The sequence below is a fragment of the Aphelocoma coerulescens genome, chromosome 4A, assembly GCF_041296385.1.
Source record: "Aphelocoma coerulescens isolate FSJ_1873_10779 chromosome 4A, UR_Acoe_1.0, whole genome shotgun sequence".
NCBI lineage: Eukaryota > Metazoa > Chordata > Aves > Passeriformes > Corvidae > Aphelocoma > Aphelocoma coerulescens.
The window spans coordinates 4,677,111-4,694,039 of record NC_091018.1 but is presented as its reverse complement, the minus strand read 5'-3'; the positions used below and the strand labels follow the sequence as shown (position 1 = coordinate 4,694,039).

The 16,929-nt window shown below is 40.2% G+C and overlaps 1 protein-coding gene across 1 annotated transcript in view; it reads left to right on the top strand.

The window, feature by feature from the left end:
• Positions 1-16,929, top strand: part of LOC138110320 (connector enhancer of kinase suppressor of ras 2-like) — a 135,632-nt gene that overhangs the window by 19,251 nt on the left and 99,452 nt on the right. Inside the window, exon 2 of the mRNA XM_069015062.1 lies at positions 10,311-10,474. Within this exon, the coding sequence (XP_068871163.1) occupies positions 10,311-10,474 (164 nt within the window). The remainder of the gene's footprint in view (positions 1-10,310; positions 10,475-16,929) is intronic.

Here is a 16,929-nt window from a genome sequence, read left to right as displayed (position 1 = left end):
AGTTGGGAGCTCTGGAGTTCTCTCAGCCTGCTGCTTCCTTGTCAGAGAGATTGAAATTCAAGCACTAGACCTGCCCTATGTTCCATTTTTGCACACTGCTATGTCAAACATTTAATCATCTTAGGCATTTTAAAAAGTCTTATTTCAAACGTATGAGCGAGTGGCATCCTATGGCTTTGGAATATTTTGTAATCACTTGATTTTTACTTTTTTTTGTACTGGATTATTGCTTTGCTGGATGGATTTCTCTTATACATTGAGTTGTAATCAAATTCTATTCATGGACTTTAGGCTATATAGTTCTTTAGATGTGATAAGATTCTTGCTTGTTTCATGTTACTTCACAGAACTATTTAATCTTGGATAAACTATGTTCAGATCAAATAGCAAAACATTTAGAATTCAGAATTAAAACACAAAATAATAGTGATTTAAGATGTAGGTAGTTGAAGCCAGAGACTTAATCTATCTTAATCTGGCACTGCATGAAAAGTGGTAGTGAATAAAAATTTCTAGCTCTCATTTTGTTCAATAACAACCGTAATAAATTTGTCAGTATCATCATGGAACAGAAACATGGAACAAAAATGGGGAAATGTAAGTAAAGGGAAAAGTTTCTTCAGAAGGATTTACAGACTGATGTGCCTTTCTATTATGGTTTCTTCCCATTGCTAGTTTCATATAATTTGTATTGATAAAAACATGGATTCCTAGTTTGGGAATTGCCTTAATTGACAATTCCTGCTAATGACCTGACTTTTAACTGAGCTCCCCACTGATTGCTGGAGCTGATTCCCCCAGACTGCTTAAGGAAAGAGCCTCATTTAAGGTCATCCAGATTTATGGAGTCAACAGGATGACATAAACGAGCTATGGTGCTGTGCATGGCATCCTCAGGTTTCCTTGGAAAAAAAGGAACGGGAGAGATGTGGGTGAAACCCCAGATCGACTGATCCACAGCCTTTGCTGAGTAGCTGCCAAGAGAAGCCATCACCAGAGCTTCTGAATATCCCTGAGAAAAGATCAAATGCTCCCCCTTTCCTTTATTTCTTGCAGCAATCTGATTTTTGGCATCTCTGTGAAGAACTGTGTGAGGAATTGCCAAGGCCACCTTCTACTTTGGAAATTTGCATCTTGCAGGTGTCTAAACTCTGACTCATGAATTAGGTCATGGACTCGAAGCTGCTGAAGAAATTGGGTTGAGCAGAAATCTGATTTGTTTGGGCTTTTCACTCCAAACGCCTACACTGGATTTGGCTGTTCTTTTGATATCTGGGATTTTTAGTAAAATACGTCAGTGAAGTCGAAACAAGAATTAATGTATTTTGGCACTGAAACATCTGTAGCACTTTTTGTTTGATTCTCTTCTGTCAGCTCTTTATCCCCCTCGGCTTTGCAAGCGTTAGCACTTGTGGGGGGAGGAGGTGATCCGGGGATTCTGCCTGTCCCGCACGAGTTTGGTTTCTGCAGCTTTAGACGTGGCTCAGAAAATTTCAGTTCCTTTGGACATATTCTGGCTGGGAAGTCACTGTTCTGAGGCACCTGTGACACTGTGCCTGGATGGGGTTTGATATGATGATGAACTGAATTTAATGTGCAGCCCTGTTGCAAAGCGATCAGAGATACTTTTAGGGCAGGACTCATTTCACAGAACTTTAAATGTCTGTCTTGCTGTTACATGAATTTTGTCTGACAAGTTACTTCCTCTCTATTGATTAGCTCAGACAGTCTCGTTATCTCACTCTTCAGTAATTTTTTTCCTTCACTTTTAAGACAGGGACAAATGGGGCATATCCCTGTAGTACTTGTACAGGAACTTCCTTGGCGTTAGGGTTTTGTTTGATTTTGTGTGATACCAAAGTAGTTTTTTGAAGGTCAAACTGTGATTAAGATTTTCCTGTGCAGAGTACAAGGTGGATAAATCTGCAGAAGCTGGAGAAAGGAGCTTTCAGTTATATTTACTTGTTCATGCACTTTTAAGATCAGTCCTTGTAGATGAGACATGGTTAATGCTGCTCCTTCCTTATTAGACTTGTTAACTTTTCTAAAATGGAAACTGCAGAGGTCTGAAATAAACTCACCTCAATGTGCTCAGGCTCTAGTGAAGGAAATACTGATTCCCTAGTGCTTTCTTTCTACCTAAAAATCGTTCCTTTTTCCTGGTGTTTTTTTTTGGGGGGGTTTTCTTTGGTTTTGTTACAGTGAGAGGTTTTTTCCCTGTCATCTTTAGCAGCAAGTTAATGGAAGTCTTGGAAGCAGAGAACTGGAAAAGTCTCCTCTGCCCCTACCCTCCAACCCAGGCAAAGGAGAACACAACCTTTGGCACTTAACTGGAAAAAGGAGGAAAGTGAACCCTGATCACATCAATTCTCCACTTCTAAGCAGCACAATCCCTCATGTATAAAAGGTGGATGTTATTTCTTCTCAGTGCTTTACTGATCCCAGAGACATTTGTTATCACCAGAATTGTTCTGACACAGAGATCTTTGCTCTTTTGTGATTGCACACAGAGATTTAGGAATTTAATTGTGTTGGTTCTGCTTTTTGGTTTGAGAATAAATCATGAAGATTCCTCTAGAGAGATTCACAGGGCCAAAAATATTGTGTATTGTCCTTTTAGTTGGTTGTAAAATTTTTTTAAACTTTTGATATGTATTCCAGGGTGTCTGTGCTGGAACCAGCACTTCTGTCAGGGCAGGCTCCCACCAAACTCTGTCTCAAAAAAATAAAGCAATATTTACATAGTCCAGTGCAGGAAATAGAAGCACTTGCCTCGCATTGGGCCAAAGCATTTTTCTTTTAAAATAACTGTAACAAATTCAGGGTCCCAGTGTTCTCAGCTCAGTCACTCTGGAATGTGGAATCATTTCATCAATTACGTGGGAGGTCTGAATAGGGAGGTTTTAGAGGCTTGTGGGCACTTCCAGGACATCCCTCAGCCATGCTGCCTCAGGAATGAGTGGGGGCTGTTGTTATATCTTCATCAAGGAGAAAATTAATGAGGCTGATGAAAGAAGTAAATTTTCATTAGCACACAGAGCTAATGAAGACGCTTTTGGGTTTTGTCACTTGTATGGGAAGTTCGTCAGTAACAGCATCGGTGACACATCTCGAGGTTAAATTGTTGGGAAATGTGGCAGCAAGGAGCATGCACTTGGGCCTGAAAATGTGATCCATTCTCTGTGTGACAGCTCTCTTCCAGAAAGCTCTTTATGGTCAGGTCTAGTTCCAGCAAGCTTCCTGGAAATGCTGTTTATTACTTCCGTGGTAATCCCACAGCTCAGCGACAGCTGTCAAATGTTGAGGACAAAGTTAGAATGGCTTCACTTCCTATTATTCATTCATAGGTAATGAAGGCAGAACTATATTAAGTCATTTACTTCATATATATGAATGTCAATTTAAGGGTGATGGCATATCATTAAATCAAATTTTATTAGTTCAGCAGTTTGTTCATTTGCTATTAATATTGCTTGACACATCCCCTTACTGAACCTTCTCAGCTGCTGTGAACTCTTAAAATATTAATAATTTGAGCATAGCTTTTGTCTTGATCATACAGTTATCTTGGAAAATTGCTGCTGGAAAGATCTTGGACTTACAGGCAGTGAGATTATGGGAAAGCCCCTTGCTTTAGCCATGCTACAAATAAAATAATGAAGTCACAGTGATGAAGTCGCATTGCCACTGGTTTTGCTGACGGGACAGAATTTGGGAGGCTGGTCTGTGTCTCGGATGTGCACTGTGGTGAGGGGGGGACAGTGATGTTTGTCCTGATTTGGAGGAGGACACTTCAGAGGGGAACAAAAAAAGGGTGCTTAGGAACTTGCTGGGGATTTTTATATTCCCTGAGGAGTTTGTCCCTTCGTGAGTGGGATCTGTGAGTGGAGCTCTGACCTGTTCTGGGGAGGGAAGAGGAGCGAGGTTGGAAGTTTCCAGCTCGTGCTCTCCCAAAGCTGCTTCCCTGCTGGTTACAGAGGAGACAGAGCTGACAAGCTCTTATTTTCACACATAGAAAATAAAAGAACAGAGGCAGCATGGAAGGGGAAAAATGGGATGTGGGGAAATGGAAGCTGGCAAGGAAAGAAGAGAGGTAAAGATATACAGGGTTTTTTTTTTTTAGGGGAAAAATCCCCAGAATTTTGTGCTAAGTGGGCAAGAGAGTTCTTGTGGCTGGCACTGTTGAGCCAGGGACAGCTGCAGGATGAGGATGGGAGGATGAGGAACAGGGAGCCCTTGGAATGAAGGGCTAGAAATGCAGAAGTGCTCCAGCTGTCGAGAGCCCAGCTGGATCCTGGAGCTGAGAGTGTCTGCAGAGGGCTTGGATAGGGCAGATCCCGGTGCTCCTGTGGATCCTGGTGCTCTCAGGGGAGAAGGATGGAGCAAGGGAAGTACCTCATGGACTGCACAGCCCTGAGCAGTGGCCTGACACCAGTGGAAGAGTTTATGCCCAGTGTAGTTCCACCCACTTTGCAGCCTGGAATGGAAGCCAACATTTTTGGTGTTAGTTGGTGCCTGGGAAACATTAATTCAGAGTGCTCATCCCGCCCCAGTTCCTGTTCATGCAGATGAGGATCTGTAAATTCAAGCAGCACAAGTCTGCCTGTATTTGCATCTAAAACATCCATCTGTATCCCTGTGAATATCGGAGTGACGCAGAGGAAACTCAGCCGGGAAGCAACATTTAAACACATTCTACTTGCACAGTCAAGCATTCAAAGGTCAGATATAGCCAGATTTGAGGGATTCTTTTTTTTCAGAATAATTGGAATGTTTTCCTTTTTTGTGTTTGTGAATTTCTGCTGTATCTTGCCATTTAAATGTAGTTTTTGGTGAAATTCTGGTAATCTAGCTACTCTATTTTTGTAGGTCAGGTGTGTGACACGTAGGCTTAAAGATGCAAAATGTTGCAATCTTTAGTTTTTAAATAGACTCTGAAGTTTAGGAAAGTTTAGGTCTGAAATATTCCAAGCTTGGTGTTTCAGAGTGTTTTCAAGCATGTTCCCTCTGTCTCTTTCTGAATTGTGGTGGTATGAAGATCCCTTTCTCTTGACGCCCTAAATAGTTTTGATTTTTCCTCCTGAAGAGCTTAAGAACAAATATCTGGTATTTGGGAGTCAGCTTAGTGTGAATATGGCCCCGAGGACTATGCCTCTTCTTTATTTGGACTGAATAATTCTTAAAAAGCTTTTTAACGTCACTGGCAAAAATACCCACCTGATGATTTTCCTTGTTACAAGTTACATAAGAATTGGAAAGGCTCCACTGTGCCTGAGCCCAGGATGATAAATCAAAGGGGTTTTGATCAAGAACACGGCTGAATTGGTGCATGTATTTGATAAAATTGCATTTAGGAAAAGACATGAATTCTCTCCCTCAGTCCCTGTCAGCCAACCAGTCGATTCCTTCCAGATCTTTCTAGCTAGCTGCTAAATATTGCTTTATATGGAAAATATCACTTTTTTAAAAAGAAAACCCAAACCCTACTTTTTTTCTTTTCTTTCTGTAAAAATTACACTTGGACTGAGCCTGTGGATGCTGTTAAATGCTGGATATATTTAAGCAGATCTGCATATATAAACTGAAGGTTGTGACAGGAGCAGAAGTTCATGCTGCCTTCCCCAATTAATCAGCGAATTTCCAGCACAGTAGTGAGAGATTTTGTATTTCCTATGAGTGAAGAGCTGATTTTCTGGACTTGTGAGTCCAGAAACAGCAGAAAACAACATTTGAAAGTTGATATTTGTCCCTGTTTCACTTTGATATGTTGATTTTTCACAAGTCACCATTTTGCAGCATCAGAGATGAGGTTGTTGTTCACCTTTTATTAGTCAAATGAGGCACATTAATAGGTTATTAATTTGTCTTGTCAGGCCAAAGTGTAATTCTTCTGAACAAACAGATCATCCCCGCGACTTTCAGGTTTTGCCCTTGGGATCCAGGTCCCACAGGCACTTCTACCTCAGATTCTTTACTGTGTATAGGCCTTTGTGCAACTGGGAGTTTAGTATTGTGCTGTGTGCTTTTAGTTTCTAAATATGGTTTTAATTAGGAAAAACGTTGAATACTTTGTCAGACCCCCAACCAGAGAGACTTTACCAGAGGGCTCTCACCCCTCTTGCAGCAGTGCTGAAGCCAGGAGTGCTCAGTGCATTCCCACCGAGCTGGTTTCCTTCTTTTTCACCCTAAAAGCGATGCTGCATTTTCCTAAAGGAGGGGCTGGTTTTGCCTCCCCTCATCTGTCAGCAGAGCCCCTGTGGGAGCTGCTGTGCCTGTGCCAGGCAGAGCTGGCAGGGACCTGCCCTGCCCTGCCCGTGACCCGTCCTGCTCACAGCCAGGGTTTGCAGCTCCGGCCAGCTGCCATGGGTTCTCCGCTGGGAATTATCGTGGCTCAGCAGCAAGCCCATCATTTGGGCAGGAATTTTTTAGGAGAGGTTACAAAACCAGTGTAGTTTTCAATAAGTAGCAAAAATCCGATAAAATATGTGAAAAAGGAGAAGCGAGTAAGTACACGTGAGTTCTGGAGAGATTTGTGAAAAATCGGAAATTACAGACTTTTAAACTTAGGAATTCCTTCTGGGGTGGATCCTACTTAACAGAGCTATTGCCCCTGCAGCTCTCCTGTGAGGGCTGCCCTGTCTGCATCATTCCTGCATAAAAGGCAACAACTTGGGCTGTCCCTTCATTTATTTTACAGTCCTTTTTGCAATAATGGTAATATTTTCAATATCTCTGTCTAATGGCAGAGAGGAAGGGACAGATGTTTGCATAACATGGCAACAATGTCTGTTTTTAATGGAATCCAAACCTGCCATTTGTTGACACTGATGGGAAGATTCATTTTATTCTCAGTGAACCTTATTGCCCACAATATTTGGCTTCTCCTTTGTAATGTTTGCTCTGAGTTGAGACCTAAATCTGATTTAGGGATATTTTTAAGATTTTTGCTTTGTCTTTCTGTTTCAATTACTCTTATTTTCTTATTTATGCTTTTCTAAAAATAAACCTTTTCAATCTGACTGGCTCTTCTTTCCCTGCCCTCTCTCCCTAACAATTTTTCTATTTTCTACCTCCTTTTTTTTCATGTTTCCTTGACTTTGACTTTAGATGTTCTATTTGCGAAATCACAGTTTGCAGTCAACATATCAGAACTGCCTCCATTCCCTCTGCTCTTTGAATATGGAGATAAAGCTTTCCTAGTTCATGTGGATTCAATGTGGTTTTTTTTTTTTTTAACTTAAAAATGGAAAGAGATAATATGGAACCAAAGAATATTTAGGTTGGAAAAGACCTCTGAGACCACGGAGTCCAACCATACACCAGGAAAATGTCAGAGTTTTCAGGTGGATGTGGTTTATGGGATGTTTCCCCTGATTTCCCTCTACACAAGGGTTTATACAGCTTCTAATGCAATGTTCAGCCAGAGTTGCTTCCCAGCTGACTCAGTCAGCCCTTGGGCTGATGGATAACTCCTTTTTTCTTGGATTGTCCTCTCAAATAACACTGAAAGATTAGTAAATGTCTTCAACCTTCATTGATTTTTTGTTAAAGTGAGTTAACTCCTTGAGCCCAGCTGGGTTGGAGAAATAAAAATTCTTCAACTCCCAGCCATGATTTTCTCATCATGGGTGTTAAGCCTTGGCTTTAAAGCATAGATGTTTGAATACTTTTTCTTGAATCATTTTATTTCACTCTGAAGGAGGTGTTGGTTAGTTACAAAATGTGCACAAATAAAGTAAGAATGTGCAGCAAGAGAACTGCAAATTTCTGTGTTTCTTGCCTGACACTGATATTGCATATCTTGGGAATAGTGGGTTAATTTTATTTACCTACGTCTAAGCAAAGGGCCCTTTCTTCTTTGTAGTTATAAACCTGAAGTACTTTAACACTTACCTGCAAACAGAAATGATACTGGGGGAAAATGCATCAAGAGCACTAATGAGGCCTGAATGGCTTGAGGAAATAAACATTTCATTTGGTTTGGGTGAGCCAATGTGAGCTTGTTCTGCACCCTTTCTAATTTCATCTTGGATGTTCTCGTGCTGAAAGCAACTGGAGCCCTGACAATAAAGAAGAGGCTCCTGATGCTGAGTTCCTGCTTTGGAAAGTCTCACATTTGAGTGCCTGGCCCCCAGAGAGACAGAAAAGCAGAGAGCAACGGGCCAATCTCTCTTTTTTTGGTGTGTATTTATTAAGTGCTGTCATTCTGTGAGACAGCCTGGCCCTTTAATGATATATTTCTATATTCTCTTGTCAGCTGCCACACTGCTTGCACCAGTAAGTACACGCCTTCTAAAGGTGCCCTGGGGAGCTATTACAGAGCAGCACAAATAATAGAAATTTGATATTTTGCTCTGCTGTCATACATTCTCCCTGGCACAAAGGCAGGTTTAATACATCTGACTGCACACTTCTCATAGTGTGGCAGGTTCAGTTGGGTTTTCCTAAATCTCTCTTAATACTACAAAAGCTTGTTACGGCCAATGATTCTGAATTTTTAAATTAATTTTCTTGAAAATAATTTAATATCTAGTGGCAGTTTTTGGGACTTTTTTCTGAGTTTTGGGGCAATGTCCACTAAAAGCAAATCTGGGATGCGTGGGGTTTGGAATTTTTGCTCTAAAATAGTTTTAAGAATTGTTCTTGAGCAAGCAGGAACAGAAATGTGCAACAGCTCAGGGTTAAAACTGTTAACTAATAAACAGAGAATTTGCAGTGACCAGTTCTCAGCCAATTGAACTGAACTATACTTATGTAAAATCATTCACGGGATCATTAAAAATAATGAACAGATGCAGAGATAGTTTCCTATTTGCAGACCATTCTAGAATAGAGAAAAGGTTTAAGTATTAGTTACAGACTGCTGATTTGAGCTTTAAAAATCCCCCAAACTACCTCATACTTTTGAATTACATCATAAAACATGACATTTTTATCACTATACTAGCTTTGTATGGGCCATAGGTATGAGTGAATATAAAGCTGTGCCCTTTACTTGGTAAATGAGCTTTATCTGTAGCATAATTTAGGACTATCAGTTTACAGAGTAAATAATTGGATTGTGTTGAAAGAGGAGTTAATTAAATGAAACAGCAACCTGTCCCCTTGTATTTACACACTGAGGGCAAATGATGGTTTGTTTCATTCCATTCTTGTGTCATCCCAGTCCTTTTGTCCCAGCTGGACTCTGTTAATTGGGGTGTAATTGGTGACACCCAGCACACCCAATACAAGGTGTCAAAATTCTTTTTCTCAGAGGCTCTGGAAACTTGATATGTATTTGATAAGAGCTGTGTACAGAAATTATATTTCAAAGCTCTTAAATGCCCAAATTTGTTATTTCTGTGGCTTCTGGAGCTCTGTAATTTTATGGATCTTGGATTTACTTGCATCACTGCAGGACAAAAACCTGAGAATCAGTGTCTTACTTGGTAGATGAAGTTACTGAAGGTGAATTTTGTAGATCTCTAGAAAATCATGTGCATGTCAGGTTTCTGTTGAATCTGGCAAGCTTTGAGGGAACTCTGAGGGACCTCATGTAGCTTTCACTAGTAGATTCTTGTGTTCAGCTCATTGTTCTGTCTGGAAATTCAAGGCATGTGTGTGGTTCAGAAACAGATTTGGAGGAAGGAAATATCTTTCAATATCATTAATCAGTTTCTTCTCTGGTCTGAGAAACAAAGTAATCTGTTATTCTCACCCTATCAAGTTTCAGGGTAACATGGAACAATTCTTTGTGTGTGGGTAAAATTGTATTCTTAGTTGGAGGTGTTATAACAAAAGCATTTTTGTGTTGTATGGATTCAGAAAACTGGGTAATCTGGGGTGAGAATTGGCAGTGGGTGTCGCAGAGCGAGTGTGGGTGGTTACCGAGCCTGAAAACTCTTCCTGATCAGGGACAGCCAAACTCTATGACCTTGAAGAGTCCTGGAAGAGTTACAGGAAGAATTTGTTCCTAATCATAAGATAAACTTATATTTAGGTCTTTGTGACATCACGAGAAAAAGGTTTTCTATAATGTCACTCTCTGTGCTGCTTTGTCCTTCCCTCCTCTCCATGAAGGTTTAGAATTACAACTGACACGTTTAAGAACATTGAAAAGAACATCAGTAATATCAACTTTTCTATTTAGCAGCATGTGCTGTATTATGTAAGTTAAATTATAATTTTCACTGCACATTTTCCATAATAGCTCCAAGCAAGGAAGTACACTTGCATTTCCAAGAAATTTCTGTATTTGTGAACTACACAAATGTTTGATTGGTTTTCTCTCCGCTCTCTGAATCTGTGCTGTTGGCTTTTCTAACCAGGCCTCGATGATTGCCTTCAACAATACATCAAAAACTTTGAGAGAGAGAAGATCAATGGGGAGCAGCTGCTGCACATCACACACCAGGAGCTGGAGGAGCTGGGAGTGACTCGCATCGGCCACCAGGAGCTGATCCTGGAAGCAGTTGATCTGCTCTGTGCATTGGTAAGTGATTCCTTGCATCACTCATCTCGATCAGCTGCATTCATAAATTTACAAACCAAACTAAAAATAATGCAGAGTTTCCTCTGCAGCCACACGCTCAAACAGCCACCGTGGCTTTGCTTCAGTAAAGGCCAGACATGTCCTGGCTTCTCTCAGCTGCAGAGAAACTATATTTATCCTTTTAATGATTATGTATGATGGTCTTTGATTGCTTTTCCTCTGACTTTCTTGGTCCTGCATTCAACTGCTGTTGACTATCATTCCTGGCATCCATATGGTTCTGTAATTATGTGCCATATGCCCTCGTATTTCACTGACATTTGCCACACTGCACTGAACCAAGTAGACCTGAGTGGTTTAACCATGCCAGCATTCAAAAGGATGGTACTACACAGCCAGAAGGTAAAGCTAATTAGACTGGAAGATTGTTTAAAATGAGCTTTGAGATGAGACTGGAGTGGTAAAATTGACTTTATCTAAACTACAGACACGTGTGTTGACTAAAAGTAGGGTTTGGTTTTTTTTAGCAACCACTGGGAAGAACAGTTTTTTCCTATTATTAATTATTAGGTTATTAATTCAGTTAACCTATTAGCAAGGTATTTGATATCGAAAAGTTCTTTTTTCCTCTGCTATTTTATTCCTACCAGCTAATAAAATGAGATGTATTAAGTTAATGCTAAAGAAAAATTAACTTTCTTTTGGTTGTGTAGGTGAACAGGTGAAAGAATACTGAAAATACTAAAAAGTGAAGTAGTAAAATTACACATGACAGTCACAGTATTTTACTTCTTGATCAGGAGTTCTGCTTTTGCATAACTGGGTTATCCTGTGGGATTTTGATGAAGATAAATTGTTTCCAAGAGGGAAACTGGCACTCAGAAGTAAGATAGAAAACAAGTGAGCTATAATGCACTTGATCTTTCATTTTCTTGATTATTCATCTTCTTCTTGCCTCTACCCCGAATGTCAAAGCCCACTCAGTGTGGCTTTCATTTGGAGGGGCTTGAGATCTACCCCTCCAAATGGAATAACTTCTTTGTCAGAGCAGGGAAATGCTCTGGGGACAGGTGTGCGCTGCAGAACCCAACAACCAGTGCCTTTTGGAAACCTCTGAACCCAAACTCCAGAGTTTCTCCTTGTAAACTTCGTGTTCCACACAAAAGGAGCCAGCAGAGCCTCCAGTGTCACGTTGTGTCACCCAGCGAGCAGAGCGCGCCGTGCCCCGACGCTCCTCGGGAGCAGCAGCCCCGAGAAGCTTCCTCTGGAAAAACATCTCCCTTCAGTGAAGTGTGTCCCTGAGGAGGACCCTGCTGACTCCTTTATTGTGATTTTTTTCTTTTCTAAGCACAGAAAATGTACCTCTTGCTGCTGGTCAATAGTGCAGCTCTCACTGTGCTGTCTCATGACCTTACTTTGTCTTTTGAAGCAGGATGGGGATTTTCCAGCTCCTGGTATCATTTATTTTGCCTCCTGCCTTTCAGTCCTTACCCTTCCTTTCTCACTCTGGCTCTAAAAGGCCTTTTTCTTTTTTTTCCCTGCTTCTAAATGTTTCTCTCCCTGCCTATTCCATGTGCTTTCTGCTGGGTGAGTCTGCTGCCTGCAGCTCTGCTCTTGGGGGTGTTCTCCTGCTTCTGACATTTCTCCTTGGCTCTGTGTACATCATCTTCTTCAATTCTTGCAGGATCACATAAAAGTTTTACCAGATTGAGTATAATATCTATTTTAAATCTCTACTAATTTATTAGGATTTGGATCCGTGTAATCAAAAAGTATTATTAAGAACCTCACTTTAATTATTTTAAATAATGGCAATAATTGAATGAGAGGAGATCTGATGCTGCCTTTATTAGCTGAAATACATTTCTAAAATATCACAATTGTATTCTTGTTCTGTGCTAACTCTTAAAAAATTAGTAGATTATTGCACTGACATCTGACTGCTGGCCAAGTGACCAGCAAAAATTGTGACTGGGAATTGCTCACTGATATGGATGTTTAGACCATCTAGTCTAAAAAAAACTGAGGAAACATCTTGTTTTAAATGTAATTTTTGAAGGGGTTACAGAGTATCTGTATTTTTTTAATGCCACCAAACAGGAGTTAACATATAGGGAATTACTGAAATTAGAATGTCTTAAGGAGCACATAATTTTGTCCCTGATTCCCTGAATTGCATTGTAAGCAAATATAATACAGTTTATAGGCAGGTAAAATACTTGAATGGACTCTGTGTGTGCTGGGAACTGTGGACAGGGTGCAGAGCATGAGCTATGTTTGTAGATTCATAAATATAAATATTTTCAACTTTTTTTTTATGGAAAAAGGAGGTGGGAAGAACCAATTCCAACAGTCTGGTCTTAAAATCCCACCCGTGGAGGGGAGGTACCAGCAGCAGTTTGCTCTCCCCCTCTGTCCCTCCCTCTGCTCATCCTGGTGTGTGTTCCCAGTCCCGAGCACCCACGATGGATCTGGATCTGGGGTAGCTCTGCTCCTGTCCATATCCCCATCCACAGCCCTGCTTTTGCTCTGCCTGTCAGCCCTCCCTGGCCGTGTCAATGAGCATTGATTTTTTTCCATGCATGGATTTCTGGATTGATTTCTGGTTGGCAATTGGCAGTGCCCAAGTTCCATGACCTATTTCTCCCAGGCAGCATTAGCAGGCTCTGCACTCCATCCCAGCGGGGTGGGTTGTGTAACTTTGAGAGCAGGAGCAGCTCCAGTGGCTGTAGAAATCCCCCAGGAAACTCAGGCTCAGAGGTGATCAGGAAGTCACCTTGGGCAGGGGTTTACCTGCAGAACAGCTCTGCTGCTCCAGGAAACCCGGGGAAATTTGACTGTCTGAGCTCCAGCCCTTGGGACACGCTGGAATGTGCCTTTCCCAAGGATCTGGCTTTTGTGGGATGGCGAGTGGGGTTCTGGTGGGGTAACACCAAGAGTGGTGCCTTGGCTGCTGTTCCAGGGGTGCCAACACTGGGCAGCCCCCCAGAACCAAATGCTGACCTGTAAAGAAGGTTCGAAGGGCAAGAAGAAACTGAAAACAAAGGAGGAAACTCTTGAGCTTTTTATTCCCATTCCCAAACCACCTATTAGCCAGATTCCAAATGCAAGTTATTAAAGGCAGGGACAGTTTGCTATCAAGCACCAGCCCTTGACATGGTTTTTATATCCCCTTTTCTTTTGAAAGCAAGCTGAATTCAGAGCTCTCTTCAGCTAGGCAATGCATATGAGAATCCTGGCTAGGAAAGATTGCACGCTGGAAGAAGATGACTTGCAGTAGGAGAGAAAGAAATATAAGAAATGTGAATAGGGAATAATAAGAGTATTCAATACACCCATGCAATGTGGTGATATAGAATTGTATGTATTTTACCTGAAAGTTAAATAATTTCAAATGCTAAAATAACCTCATTTATGAAAGGGTAAATTCAGAGTGCAAAAGGTGAGAGGAACTTTCTGTGCAGGAAGGAAAGTACAGGCACTGTCTTGGGGTTGCTGAGGGATGAATTCGTGTGCTGTGAAATGCAAAGTCACAGGTGAGCTTTACTTTCAGCTTCAGTTCTTTGACCATTCTGGAAAGACATTTTTGAGTTGTGCTTTAATTATGAAGAAAATTGGGAATGATGGCTGTGGGGAAAAAACCCAACCTGGAACATCAAAGTCCTTTCTTGCTAGGGTGGTCAGAAACTGTGCTGCAATTATTTATTTGAAGTGACCTAAATAACATTTAGGGACTAAAAATCATGGGGCACTGGGATTTAGACTGTAACTTTATTAAAGTTGAAATATTAATTTTGATATCTATTGGAGGACTTGTTGCACAGAGGCTGAATCTGAAGCAGTAGCAAGGTCTGGGAAAAATAACCTTTTGATAGAGGGTAAAATATACTGGAAACAAGAAAAAGGAAAATTTTTGAGGTCATCGTGGGTCACTGTTCAAATCTGCAAGTAAATTTAATTTAATTAGGCCAGTATTGGAGTCAGTATATTGTTAAAGCCTGCATGAATTAAAATATAAACAATCTTGTGGGAAGAAAGACTGATAATGAAAGGAAGAAAAATGAATGGGAAATGAAAAGAATGCTCCAATAGAGATTGTATCTCAAGTAATTAAAAGTACTGTTAATTCACAGGCATTCAACTTGTGAAATAAAGCCTTGTGCTGTGGAAAAATTTCAAGGAGAAATAAAGATTAGAAACTTTGTTTGCAGTTTCTGCAAAGCCACAATCCAGGCAGGGTGGGTTTTCCACCAGAAGGCACAATAAAGTCACCCGTGGTCAACATGTTTGTAACAACTGCAGGAATTTAATTTGGTTTTATATTTACCCTTTTTTTTTTTTTTAAATAATGTATGGGACACAGCTACCAAACAAATTCTTTTTTTTTCCCTATAATTTTTCTAACATATTTCTTTATTAGGCACCTCCCTAAAAAAATTACAACAGCAATAGGAATTTGTTGGTCAGGTGGAAAGCAGTTTGCAGTGATTTATTTTGATGAAATGGTGAAGGTGAAGGTGATTTTGATACCATGGTGAAGGTGAAGTCTTTCATAGCTCCCTCTGTATGATTGATAATGTTGTTTCTTCTAAATTAAAATTAGTCAAGTTTTTCCTAAATTAGTACTATTTAATGGCCACACTTATAATGATCTCTCTTGAGATCCTTTCCATTCTTCATTTTGCTAATACACTTTTTGATTTGTCAATTCTGTGAGTATAATAGGAAGTATTTTTTCCTACTTTACCTGATTTGTAATCGAATTTCATTTTTAGCAAGTCATTCAATGTGTCAAATACTTATTTTCCACCCATAGTTCAGGGGTTATTCAAAGGTAATTATTCTAGACTAAAATCTTCATTTTATATATATATATATAGATGCTTGAGTAGATGGAAAAAAATCCTATTTCTTTGCAATGGAATGCCATCCCTCTTGGTGAGAGATGCAGAGATATTCCATCTCCTCAGTGTAATGAGGAACCTGGCACATACATTATTTTTGTCTCCACAAACATGTATGCATCCAGACAGCTTCATTAATTTCAATTGGAAAAAAAGTTCAGCTTTTGGCAGTCCAGTGCTATTTATTATGCTGTGCCCAAACATTGAATTAATACTATTGAATTGAGCTGGTTAATTATTGCACATATTAGAACATGTGTATCATCTTCTGCTTAGTCTAATTAGCAGCTTCATTCTTTCTTAGCCTTTCAAATCATGCAACTTGGAAAAAGAATTGATTTTAAGGATTGTCTGGTTGGTTTTTCTTTCTTTTAAAAGTCTGTTGACAATTTTGGCATTTTCAGATTTGTCTTAGGATGAGGACACTGAAGGAAGATAATTAAGTTTGTATGAACAGATCAGAGTAGCCTAAAGTCCTTCTGTTCACAGGGGTTTTACAGCTGTGTGCACAACTTCTGTCTTACTGGGGAGAGGTAAGAATTTCGTGGTCTTCCTAAGCTGGTGTGCTGGAAAAGTTTGGATGTCATTACACATTATTTGTGTCGAGTAGCCACCAAAATGAAATCCTTCCTTCCTGAAATCACCATGCTAAAGGCAGCTCTGGGGGTTGATCTAAGCAAAGAACAAAGTAAAGGGAAATTTTTCTTGATGTCTTCTCAGTGTTCTCATCAAGGACCACTGATTCCACACCAGTTGTTCCACAGTAACACATGGCTTCCTTAGTACAGCAGGAATATTTTGGGATACTGCAGCAGCACCAGCAGTGGTGGTATTTAAGTTTAGCAAGCAAAATATTCAGAGGTACCCAAGCACAGAGCTGTTTCAAAGGGAATTTAGAATAAAAGTGATTTTTGGATTTGTCTTTGTGTGCTAAATTCATTAGAAACTTAGGCTTGGACTATTTAGAGAACTTTATCCTCTCTGAATTTGTCACTCTTGTGGAGCAGCCATGGCCACACAACCTCTGATGAAGGCAACCCTCTGGTTATGGGATGTGTGCATATCCTGTAGCCAGACACAGATTAGAAATGGTCCTATTCAGGTATTCCAGTGAGAATTTCATGCCTTGCCATAATAAGACGTGCATGAAGTAGAAATATGAGAAAAGAGGTTGGCTGCATTTTACTCAAATTTCAGCTTCCTGCACGCAGTGCGAAGGGGAATGCAGGGCAGCTGAAATCCAGGAGACCACATCTAATTCTTGCCCACAATGATACAGGGTTATCAAGCTTCAGCTAAATTACTTCAGACTATATCTGTATTCTTTCTACTTATGGTTTTGTTTATGTTAAAAAAAAAAAAATCAGGAAAAATACAAATTTTTTGTGCTGACTCCTGTTAGTTCCTTGAATTTATGCACATCATTTGCCTCTGGAGCAAGTCAGTGTTAACAGGCAAATGAGAGGAAACAGACTTTTGTTTCTCCTGTCTTTGGACATAGTTGAGAGATTTCCTCTTGTCACACAATTCTCTTTCACAAAATAGGGAGAA